Source organism: Aotus nancymaae, unplaced genomic scaffold (assembly GCF_030222135.1).
Source record: "Aotus nancymaae isolate 86718 unplaced genomic scaffold, 86718_ANA_hifiasm-v0.15.2.pri h1tg000108l, whole genome shotgun sequence".
In the NCBI taxonomy this organism is placed as follows: Eukaryota; Metazoa; Chordata; class Mammalia; order Primates; family Aotidae; genus Aotus; species Aotus nancymaae.
Window position 1 is genome coordinate 37,374,809 of NW_026988523.1, and position 12,985 is coordinate 37,387,793.

General features: G+C 42.7%; 1 protein-coding gene across 1 annotated transcript; it reads left to right on the top strand.

The window, feature by feature from the left end:
* The first annotated feature begins 2,555 nt into the window (after nt 1-2,555).
* On the top strand, nt 2,556-6,863 carry CD1C (CD1c molecule). The gene is made up of 6 exons (XM_012449746.2): nt 2,556-2,925; nt 3,201-3,491; nt 4,175-4,453; nt 4,683-4,961; nt 5,297-5,390; nt 6,436-6,863. The coding sequence occupies exons 1-6, from the start codon at nt 2,865-2,867 to the stop codon at nt 6,467-6,469; spliced, it is 1,038 nt and encodes a 345-aa protein (XP_012305169.1). The 5' UTR covers nt 2,556-2,864; the 3' UTR covers nt 6,470-6,863.
* The last annotated feature ends 6,122 nt before the right edge of the window (nt 6,864-12,985 follow it).

Below are 12,985 nucleotides of genomic sequence, written 5' to 3' on the forward strand. Positions count from 1 at the left end.
CGGCCTTTCCATGGTATATGCACACATACATACACACACACACACACACACACACACACAGAGGCAGAGACAGAAGGAAATTGGAAGAGCACTCCAGTGTCTCTTCTTATAAGGACACCAACCCTATTGGATCAGCGCCCTATCCTATAGACATGAGATTGACATTACTTCTTAGAGGCTACATCTCCAAATATAATCACACTGAGAGTTAGGGCTTCAACACGTGAAGTTTTTTTCTTTGGGAGGGTGTGCAAACTTTCAGTCTGTAACAGTGAGAAGGCTACTCCATTTAGGGTCCAGTACGAACAAGATCACTTGGATTACACACTTAAAGCAAATTATCTAGCGGCATTATCAGAAGTCAGGATTAACCACTAGATCCATCTATCTCATGTTATTTTCATCTTGTTTGCTTCTGAATTCAAGAGGGCAAAAAGGATGATACTTACTGGGTTTTTATAATATTATCCAATATAGCTAGGTTATGTTGCAGTTATACATAAACTTTAGAACTTGGAGGCTTAACACAATGAGATTTATTTCTCATGTAGGTAAACTGCAGGTAGATCGGGCAGCTCTTTTCCATCTCATAGCCTTGCCACTTGGAAATTTGACCACCAAGCTGGTACTGCAGGGCAAGATGATCAGATGTGATATTTTCAGTGGTCAGGATTGGAGCTGGCTTATGCTTCCAGCACCACACATTCCATTGCCCAGAACTCAGTCCATGACCTTAACCCAACCATTAGGAAATAGGAGGTTTGCATATTTCCTGTAGGCCCATGGGGAAAAAAATGTGATAAACACGTAGTACGTATCCACTATTGTTTTCTAAAATCACAAACCAAGTATTTGCCATTAACAGCACAAGATAGACAAAGCTGACACCTGGTGCTTATGAATGATTTGGGTAGGGCTTGAACTGGGTATTGCTCTTAAAGATTTTGTAGCTGATAGAAATTGCCAAATATTTGTGGCCAAGATAGGAAGAGATCATTGAGAATGACTTCCAGCCTCACTGTTAACGTGGACAAATCTAAGTAAGAAATAATGTATATATCAAAGCATTATGTTTACACAGTAAATATGTAGAATAAAAATAAATCTGAAAAAGAAAGAATGTTACAAATGGGATTTTTCTTTTTGAAACAGGGTCTTGATCTGTTACCCAGGCTGGAACACAATGGCATGAACATGGCTCACTGAAGCCTTGACCTTCAGGGCTCAAAAGATCCTCCTACCTCTCTGCCTCCCGTGTAGCTGGGACTATACATGTGTGCCACTACATTAAGCTAACTTTTTAATTTTTGTCGAGACGAGGTCTCACTTTGTTGCCCAGGCTGGTCTCAAACCCCTGGGCTCAAGTGGTCTTCCCATCTTAGTCTCCCAAAGTGCTGAGATTACAGGTATGAGCCACTGTGCCCAGCACAAATTCATGCCCAGACTTTAAGTGTCTGCTCCAATGCATTCAGTGAATAATTAATGTGATTTAAGAAACGCTATAATAATAAATTACTTCCTGGATCTCAAAAAGATTTTGTGTTCATGTGTTTACACATATTAACCAGCCAGGGTCACTGACAAATCACTGAATACTTCATATAAATTACTTAAATCAAATATTGACAAATGCTGCCCTTTTTATACAATGCATTTTGATCCGATCACAAAATTTAACTTAAATATAGATTTTTGTGGTCTCCCCATGTATGAGTCCTCTTGAAAAGCTGCATGTTCTGACTACCATAATCCTATACAATTCCATACAGTATAGAATTTAGTCCTTAGTTGAAATGCCTACTATTCTTCCAGGACTTCAAATTATGAATTTCTCAGGCAGTTAGGCAGGCAAAATGCTTCTCTAGAGACTATAGTTTTAAGTAGATTTATATCTGGTATTCTATACATTGAAATGAGAATCACAATGTATTTTAATTTTTTGTTTAAATGTCTTCTGCAATTTAAAGCTCTTTGATAGAAAAGATTACATTGTTAATCTCTGTATGTTTATATGCCTAGTAAGATGCTGGTACCAACCATGTACTGTGTAATTTTTTAGAGAGTTACTATACAGATTAAATGCAATAGAAGGGCTTCTTCATGTTTGTTAAGGACCTATGCTGAATGACTACAATTTTACCTCTAAGGATAATCTGAATGACTACAATTTTATCTCTAAGGATAATCTGAATGACTACAATTTTATCTCTAAGGATAATATAGAGTAGATTGTAGTTTATACAGCTGCACAGGGAAATCCTGGAAGATATAAAAAAGCAAGATCTCAAATTTATAAAAGAATCAGTGAGAATAAGGAAATAAGAAAGATGGATCAAAAAGGGGTGAAATTGGGAAGAGAAAACTTTGAGGCCATCCAAAAGGAGAAAGCAAAGAATGGAGTGATAAGAAGAGGGGACACTGTGGAGAGCAGAGGCAAAGTTAAGTGGAGAAACTGGAAGAAATGTGATCTGTTAAAACAGGAACTGGAAAAATAATGCAGTGTCTTCTTTTTATCTTACAAATGATATGCAAAGTTCAGAGGGATGAAGTAACTTTTCAATGCCACACATCACTTTGTCTAAGGCGGTTGAGGAAAGAAAGTAGATATAAAGGAGCTTAGTGGGAGAGCAGCTGGAATCCTGAGACAAGAGAATAACTTCAGTTCAGAGCAGGTGAGGAAATGAGAGACTGAGTAGGAGGCCCAAGGTTAAGGGAAGCAGACCTTCTTAGCTGCTATTAGTGGCTTGTGGGGAAGATCATCTGTTGGTAGAAGGAAGTCAGAATATACATACAGAGAGGTAAGTTTGCTAAGAACAGAGATCAGCAAACAGCTTTGCTGAGAGAAAGGAACATCTGCAAATGACATGCTGTTTCTGCAGTTTCCGTTGCTAGCTGTTTTCCTCCCAGGTGGTGACAATGCGGAAGGTAAGAACATCTCTGTCAGCTGCAAGGTTACATGTATCTGGGTAGAGCGTGGCGGGCTTTCCCACGGTGGATCAGTGAAGATGCCAGAATGCTTGCCATCCGAGCATACCTGTCTCCAGGTGTAGTTTACTGTTTTGGAGGACGGTGGCAGAGCATCGGGCTCTGTGTAAGGAACATGTTATAGCAAAAGTAGTCATTAACATTTCTCCGTGGTAACTGGTTCACTTTCCATTTCCTCTCCATTTTCCTTGCCTCTCTTTTTTTTTTCCTTGTAGAACTTGGCCTTCTTCCACCAAGAGCAGCCCCGGAACACGTCTCATTCCATGTTATCCAGATTGCATCGTTTGCCAACCAATCCTGGGCTCAATGTCAGGGCTCAGGATGGCTGGACGAGTTGCAAACTCATGGCTGGGAGCGTGAATCAAACAAAATAATCTTCCTGCATACCTGGTCCAAGGGCAACTTCAGCAATGAGGAGTTCTTAGACCTAAATGTGTTATTTCGTTTCTACACCATTGGATTAATGCGGGATGTTCAAGCCCATGCCAGTCAATATCCCATAGAATGTAAGTTCAATCAACTAAATAATGGGAATTCTTCAGAATGTTCTATTTCTGGGAAATATTCTCTCCTAATTTCTGGGCCATTTCCCATTATCCCATCCCACCATAAAATTCTGCATACATGAACCTTTTAGGGAATATTCCAGACGTTGACTCCCTCAAATTTCCTAGGCTATTGCTATTTTTGGAATATTTTTTTCTTGTGCTTTGTTATCTTCCTCCTGTGGTCTTCCTCTGTATACTACAGTCCAGAGTTGTCCCACTCTGTGCTTGACTTCCTTAAAATAAAATCTATTCCCTCATTCACTTCATTCAAAGATCTATGTCCACAGTTCAACAACCATTCTGACTAATATCATGCATCACGCACGAACTGCTATCCTCCCACCTCCCTCACGCAGGCTCCCACTTCACCGTATATCCTATATTATGTGACTCACCTATTATTTTTCCACACCTTCCTCAGCCACTTTTTTTTTTGTTAATTCAAGGTATTTATCTCTTATTGTCCCCCTTCCCTATCTCTAGCAATTTTTCTCTCTTGTTTCTGATTAAATATGTCTTTGGCTCACTCTCACACCCATATAAAACCTTCTTGCTTCACTTCCTGATACAGCCCTAGGTTTTTATGTTGTTGTTTTCACTTTTTTGTTTGAACTCTTTTTCTCATTCTTCCCTTCCTCCAGATCCCTTCGAAATACAGATGAATGCAGGCTGTGAGCTGCATTCTGGAGAGAGCCCCAAAAGCTTCTTTCAGGTAGCTTTCAAAGGAGTAGCTTTACTGAATTTCCAAAATACAACATGGGTGCCATCTCCAGACTCTGGGAGTTTGGCCCAAAGTGTCTGTGATCTACTGAATCAGTATGATGGCATTAAGGAAACAGTATATACTCTCCTAAGAAGCACCTGCCCCCGATTTCTCTTGGGTCTCCTGGACTCAGGGAAGATGTATCTACATAGGCAAGGTCAGTAGTTTCAGCTCCTTCGTCTAAATTTTTTCTGTTCAAGTCCTGCCCCTTATTCTCCCACCCTTCAAACTTAGGACAAGAAAGAAGACAAGAACAGAGGGATTGCTGGGTGATAGTTTCTTAGAGGCAGGAAAAAGATAACTGTACATATTAATGTGGATGTGTGGATGTGGATGTAAGCTGTGTGTAAGTTTCTTCATCAGAATACTTTTTCTGCTCTCTGCAGTGAGGCCAGAGGCCTGGCTGTCCAGTCGCCCCAGCCTTGGGTCTGGCCGGCTATTGCTGGCTTGTCATGTCTCCGGCTTCTACCCAAAGCCTGTTTGGGCGACATGGATGCGAAATGAACAGGAGCAACTGGGCACTGAATATGGTGATATTCTTCCTAATGCTGATGGGACATGGTATCTTCGGGTGACCCTGGATGTGGCATCTGAGGAGGCTGCTGGCCTGTCTTGTCGAGTGAGACACAGCAGTCTAGGAGGCCAGGACATCATCCTCTACTGGGGTAAGATTGAAGATTGGAAGTGTGGGTAGTGGTTCGTGAGCTTAGAGGGTAGGGGAGAGGAAATTTTAAGGATAGTAGACTTAGGTGAGGGATTGTCGAAAGAAATGAATACGGTAATTTAAAAATAGAGGAGTAGGACCTGAGGGACACATGGATACTAGAGATTTAAGGGGAAGTGAGGAATCGGTCCTCGAGTAAGTTTGGTAACAGAGTGACTGAAATAGGATAATTGATGCAACTCATCCCATGCACATGTTAAGTGAGGAAATCAATAGATGGAGTAGGATCAGCAGTGAGTTTAAAGTGGTATCCATGTATCTTTCCAATATGCACAGGACACCACTTTTCCATGAATTGGATTGCCTTGGTAGCAGTGATGGTGACCTTGGTGATTCTAATAGTCCTTGTGTTATGGTTTAAGAAGCACTGGTGAGTTTTTGTATTTCCTCCTCTCCTCCCAGTTTCTTATTTCACATTCCATTTTTATCTCTCTTAGCTTTTATCTATTGGCTACACCACCTTATCCTCAGTTATCACCTCCAACTTATTCAGGGTTTCTCCCATTTCTGTTCCTTCACAGCTCATATCAGGACATTCTATGAGACTCTTCCCCTGACTCCCCCATTGTAATAAGAACCCAGCAGCTCAAGAGCCTAAGACAACATAGTGATGCCATCCCTTCTACTCTCCATTTAAATTGTTTCTCTTTCTGCCTGATAAACATTTGTTAATATAAACCAAGTTAGAGTTTAGAATGGCTTTCTTGGAATCTCCATGTTTTTAATAGCACTCAAACTTCAAAACCCATTTCTGATGTCGTTTCCTCCAGCAATCTTCCTTGACCCATACTGAACCCAGAGAACACTTCAACTGTTATGTGCGTGCAACAGTTCCCACCCTGTGTTGCAGCTACTTGGGTCTTTCGTCTCACATTTTTAAGATTTTTGGAGGCAAGAATCGTGATAAATGTGCCTTTCTTGCATATGATGTGCTCAGCGAAACACAAAACAAAACACCATATCTAAGTTGGATTAACTGTCATGTTGGCAATTTTTCTCATTATGTTCCTTCCCGATGTTGTTGTGGCGTTTGAAATATCGATACTCTTTTTGTGTAAACGCTTCATACCTAGAAGAGAAATTCTACTTTCCTTTTTAGCTCCCTCATTTTCTCCCTAAACTTTCAAGGAAAAGTGCAGTCTTGCCCCTTGATACACTTATTTGCTAAACACAGAGAGTTACAAATACAAATAGAAGAGTGTGCAAATTATGTATGATTAGTAGTGCAGATACGTCACAGAATGCTTAAGAAAGAGGAGCAAGAGAGTTGGACCTCAGGGTTGGAGTGGGATCAAGGCAACTGTTGCACCGTATGTGGAAGACAAATTTCCTAAAGGAGTGTGCCATCTAAGATAGCCTTAGCTAAGCTTTAGTTCCTTCAGGTTCCATTCACCAATTCAACTAATGTTTTTTAGGTACCGATTTGAGACAGGCACATACAGCTGCTAAACTGGTGGAGAATAAAACAAATGAGATGGTGTCCACTCTTCGGAAGCTGCAATGTTTGCTTTCTCAATCTGTCAATGTTTCTTTTTCATTTTTTTCATTTTTTTGTTTCTTTAAAAATATTTAAATAAATTTTATTGATGTATAATTTACAGTAAAATTTGTCTTTAAGTGTATAAAATAAAGTTCCATTAACTTTGACAATTATATAAGCTCATGTAAACAAAATCACAATCAAGATATAAAATTTCATAACCCCTCATACCTGTTTGTAGTCAAGCACACCACCAACCTGGCGTTCTTGCAAATACTGATGTACTTTATGCCACTTAAGCTTAAATGTGTATTTTCTACGACTTTGTTAAGATGGAAATAAACATATATACTTTGTATTGGCTTTTTTTGTTTTCAATTTGGCATATGGTTGTAAGTAATTCATGCCGCTCAGCGTATTAATAACCATTCCTTTTTATTGCTGAATAGAATTCCATGTATGGATATAACTTTTTTTGGAGGAGGAGGTGGCTTCCCAGATCTGGCAAGGTCTTTGTCTCCTTGTGCCCACTCACCCAGCTTGGGTTCTGCCTCCACTGCTCATGTCCTCAGCTCCAGGAGGCCCTAAGTGACTCTGCTGCACCCATAGTCACCCTGTGACCTGCAGATACTGAGAGGATAGAGAGGATGCAGATAGAGAGGATGCTAGGACACCCAAGAAATGGAAATAAAGCCAGAAGTATATACAATTAAACTTGGGGAGGAGAGACAAGATGTTTGACTAGACGCAGCCAGGAAGAGCTTCTCCCACCAAGAGATAAGACCATCAAGAAGAGCAGCATACTTTGAGCAGATCATTGGAAAGAAGGCATTGAAAGTGGATGGAGGGAGAATGCAGACCCTGGGCTGAAGGGGGGAAGAAGCTGTGAACCCAACACAGGGTTGCCAAGCACTAGGACTTGTTCCTGGTCCTCAGTGGCTTCTAGGGAAAGGGTGAGTTCAATAGGCATGAAGTGGCCTGCTCTCACCATGAACCTCTGGAATCCTAGCTACAGGAGACCCTGTGATCCACACAGACATTTGAGTTGGCAGGGAGAGCTGCTTGCAGAGTTGGCAGGGACAGGACTCCAGCTTCTGTGTAAGCCAGAGGGTTTGGTGTGAGAATGGCTACAGTGGAGCATGGTTAGGAATATCCATTTCCCAAGGCTTGCCATGCTCCTCTAGGTGGCTCTGACCACTTTGTTGACTATCAGACCTGGACAGAACAGGGCTACCTTGCTAGTTGAATGGGGCTAGCCTGATCTGAGCACACCCATGTCTGCTGGCCTCTCCCAGGATCCCTGTCTGTCCATATCTGCTTGCAGCACAGCCTCAGATGCTCAACTGAGGCAATTTTCAGAGGCCACTGCCATAGCTCTTTCACTGGCTCACCTCAACAAACCACCAGAGAGCTTCTGCTGCTGACCTCACATCAGTATGCACCTGCTTGCAGCAACCCCAACTGCTTTGCTGGCATGCACACACAGACCTTGCTGCCTTGCCACCACTGGTGTGCAAACATGGATGAAGACCTCACCGCTGCTCCCCTATCTCCACTAGCCCACATACATGCATGTACCCTGCCACGCTACCATCCCTGGTGTACAGGTGCATGGAACGTGCTACTCTGCTGCCCTGCCACCACCAGCATGTATGTGATTGTGTACCCCACCATACCCACTGCTGCCAGTACATGCATGTGAGAGCAGACCCCACTGCCACTACTCTTTTGCTGGCAGCACCCCCATCCCAAACATGGGAGTATTGTTCTAGTGAACTGGGAACACCTTGGCCCCTCTGGTGAAGCAGGGGCTGAATCTGAAGAGGCCAAAGAAAAGGTTCTGGGCCTGGTCCCAGGCCCTCAGCGTTAGAGCACATAGCCCAGGAGTGCTGAGCTGAGCCACGCCCGCCTGAAATCATCAAGAAATAAAGCTAGCTGATTGAACCAAACTTATAGCTAAACCTTCGAGGGCATCAAAGAATATAAAAGCAAAAATCCCCATCCAAAGGACAGCAACTTTAAAGGTTAAAGGAAAGTCAGCTCACATAGACGAGAAAGAACCAGTGGAAGAACTCAGGCAGCTCTAAAAGCCAGAGTCTCTTCTTACTTCCAAACGAACACACTAGTTCCCCAACAGTGATTGATAACAAGACTGCAATGTCTGAGACAGGAAACATAGATTTTAGAATCTGGATGGTAATGAAAATCATGAGATTTCGGAGAAAGTTGAAACCCAATCCAAAGAATCTAGGGAATCCAGTAAAATCATACAATAACTGAGAGATAGAATTGCCATTTTAAGAAAGAAATAAACTGATTTGATAGAACTAAAAAATTCACTAAATAATTTTATAATACAATTGGAATATTAAAAGCATAATAGACCACAATGAGGGAAGAATCTCACAGCTCAAAGACCAGTTCTTCTAATTAACTCAGTCATACAAAAGAAAGAAAAAATAATATAGAAGGATAAACAAAATCTCTGAGTAATGTAAGATTATGTAAAGAGACAAAATCTATACTCACTGATGTCCCTCAAAAAGAGAGAGAGAGAGAGAGACAGACAGACAGAGAGAGAGAGAGAGAGAGAAAGAGAGAGAGATTGAGAATGCAAACAACTTGAAAACATATTTGAGGATATTGTCCATGACAATTTTCTCAACTTTACTATAGAGATCAACATTCAAATTCAAGAAATTCAGAGAACCCCTGCAATATACTATACAAGACAACCATCCCCAAGATACATAATAATCAGATTATCCAAGGTCAATGTGAAAGAAAAAACATTAATGGCAGCCAGAGAGGAGGAGCAGGTCACCTACAAAGGCAACCCGATCAAGCTAATTGCAGACCTTTCAGCAGAAACCTCAGAAGCTAGAAGACATTGGGGGCCTATATTCAGCATTCTTAAAGAAAAGAAATTCTTACCAAAAATTTCATATCCAGCCAAAATAAGATTTATATGTGAAAAAGAAATAAAATCCTTTTCAGCCAAGGAAATGCTAAGGAAATTTATTCCCAGCAGACCTGCCTTACAAGAAGTCATTAAGCGGGTGCTAAACATGAAAATAAAAGACCCTTACCAACCACCACATAAATGTATTTAAGTTAACAGACCAGTGACGCTATAAAGGAACTACACAATCAAGTCTACATAACAATCAGCTAACAATGATGACAAGATCAACTTTACACTTATGAATATTTACCTTGAAGGTAAATGAGCTAAACACCCCACTTACAAGGCACAGAGTGGCAAGTTGGATAAAGAAACGAGACCCTGGCTCATGCCTGTAATCCTAACACTTTGAGGCTGAGGCAGGCAGATTGCTCGATCCTATCAGTGTGAGATGAACCTAGGCAACATGGCAAAACCCTATCTCTACAAAAAATATAAGAAAATTAGCCAAGAATGGTGGTACATGCCTGTAGTCCCAGCTACTGAGGAGGCTGAGGTAGGAGGTTCACCTGAGCCTGGGGAGGTGCAGGCTGCAGTAAGTTGTGATCATGACACTGCACTGCACTTCAGCCTAAGTGACAGAGAGACACCCTGTCCAAAAAAAAAAAAAAAAAAAAAAAAAAGGAGAAAAAGAAACAAGACTCAACTGTATGTTGTCTTCAAGATACCCATCTCACATGCAAGGACACCCATAGTCCAACAGTAAAGAGATGGCAAAAAAACCTGCATACAGATTTTTTTACGCTAAAAAAATCTTTAGCATACAGAAAAGTAAAAAGAGCAGGGGTTGCTATTTCTTTCTGTTAGTTAGTTTTCCTTCTCACTGTCAAAGCCCTCTGCTACAGTTCTTCTGGAGTTTGCTGGAGGTCCACTCCAGACCTTGTTTTCCTGTATCACCAGCAGAGGCTGCAGAACAGCAAAGATTGCTGCCTGTTCCTTCCTCTGGAAGATTCATCCCAGAGGGGCACCTGCCAGATGCCAACTGGAGCTCTCCTCTATGAGATGTCTGCCAACCCCTGCTGGGAGGTGTCTCCCAGCCAGGAGGCACTGGGGTCAGAAACCCACTTGAGGAGGCAGTCTGTCTTTTAGCAGAGTTTGTGAGCTGTGCTGGGAGATCCACTGTTCTCTTCAGCACCGACTGGCAGAACGCTTAAATCTACTGAAGCTGCACCCACAGCTGCCCCTTTCCCCAGGTGCTTTGTCCCAGGTGCTTTGTTTCCCCAGGTGTTTTGAGATGGGAGTTTGATTTGTAAGTCCCTGACTGGGGCTGCTGCTCTTCTTTTAGAGATGCCATGACCAGAGAGGAGTAATCTAGAGAGGCAGTCTGCCTATAGTGCCTTTGGTGAGCTGTGGTGGGCTCTGCCCAGTTCGAACCTCCCAGCAGCATTATTTACACTGGGGGTGGGGAAGCTGCCTACTGAAGCCTCCGTAGTGATGTACACCCCTCCTCCCACCAAGCTTAAGCATCCCAGGTTGCCTTCAGACTGCTGTGCTGGCATTGTGCATTTCAAGCCAGTGGATCTTAGCTTGCTGGGCTCCATGGGGGTGGGATCCGCTGAGCTAGATCACTTTGCTTCCTGGGTTCAGCCCCCTTTTCAGGGGACTAAATGGTTCTGTCTCACCAGTGTTCCAAGTGCTACTGGGGTTTGAAAAAAAACTCCTGCAGCTAGCTTGGTGTCTGCCAAAAAGGCCACCAAGTTTTGTACTTGGAATCCAGGACCCTGGTGGCATAGACACTGGAGAGAAACTCCTGGTCTGTGGGTGGTGAAGATCATGGGAAAAGCATAGTATCTGGGTCACAGTCCATCATTCCTCTTGTCACAGTCCCTCATGGTTAGGGGAGGGAGGTCCCCTAACCATGTGACCCCTTGTGCTTCCCAGGTGATGGGACACTCCACCCTACTTCAACTCACTCTCTGTGGGCTACACCCAGTGTCCATGAGATACCTCAGTTGGAAATGCAGAAATCACCCATCTGAGTTGATCTCGCTGGGAGCTGGGGACTGAAGCTGTTCCTCTTTGGCCATCTTGCCCAGAACCCCCAGTTGTTTATTTGTATTCTTTTTTCTTCTTTGGCTGTATTTCAAATAGTCTATATTTGATTTCATTGATTTTTTTCCTTCTACTTGATTAATTCTGCTGTTAATGCTCTATATTGCATTTCTTATTTCATTGTATTTTTTAGCCCTAAGATTTCTGTTTGATTTTTCATTACTTTTGTCTCTGTTAAACTTCTCTGATAAATTTCTGAATTGTTTTTCTTCTATTCATTTTCCTTCTAACAGTCAGGCCCCTCTGCTGCTGTTCTTCTGGAGTTTGCTGGAGGTCCACTCCAGACCCCATTTGCCTGTATCACCAGCAGAGGCTGCAGAACAGCAGCCTCTGTGTTTTACCGAAATTCACTGTTTCCTTAACAAGCTATTTTGAATTCCTTGAGAGATAATACTTCTCCTCACTTTAGGGTTTGTCACTGGTGTCTTGTTTTGTCTGTTTGGTGAGGTCGTAATTCCCTAGTTGTTCTTGATGCTTGTGGATGTACACTGATGTGTTTGCTTTGAAGAGAGGCATTTCTTTCAGTCTTCACAGTCTGGCTTTGTTTGTGTCTGTTTTTCTTCACTGGGCCTGTCCAGAATTTAAGCAAATCAAGTGTCAGAGCCCATGACTTCTGCAGCCATTTCAGCACTAGAGGGAACTCTAAGCCCAGGTTCTCTGTGAGTCTCACGAGGGCTGTCAGATTGACATGAAGCCCTTATGTTGAAGGACTGGGGAAGACCCAAGAAAAGTACCCAATCTGTGTGAGGAAGCTGGCCAGGGACCTAAGTCCAGATGCCTCTAATTGGCTCAGATGGGTGCACATTTTCTGGTAGATACCTGCACATTTAGGACAATTCCCCATTTGAATTCAGAGGTGATGGTTCTAAGACTGTCCCGTCAGGATCTGCTGTGGAAGGGTGGCTGACAAACTCACCTCAGTGGTCCAGATATGTGTACTTCCCAGCAGTTTGCTGCATGGGCAGAGGAATTCCCTGAGTACAATGGGAAGGGCTGGAGCTAAGACCATGCATCCTCAGGATCCACTGTGGGATGGATGCTGGCAGCCCTCCCTGGTAGCTCAGGTGGGTACACAATCTCCCATAGTTCCATGTATGTGCAAGAGAATTTCTCAACTGCAGTTAGAGGAACTGGAGCTGAGACTGTGTCCCCTCAGGATCTGCTTTGGGACAAAGGCTGGTGGTCCCATCAAGGAGGTTCAGAAAAAATGGGTAAATGCCTGGCTGTGAGATAAGGGTAAGTCTTTCTCTGGGTTGTGTGAGCAGTAATAAACTAAGATCACAGCTGAGTGGGTCTGGAGCCAAACTGCAGAGTAAGTTTCAGATTCACTGCCAATATTTAATGGGCAGGCGAGTTTCTCTGCCAAGGCGCTAGTGTGAGTGATTCCTCTTAGACACATTGGTAGATGTTTTTGGTTCAAGACTCAAGGCCAAATGGGGCTGCTGCCAAGCCTTTGGTTAATGGGGAC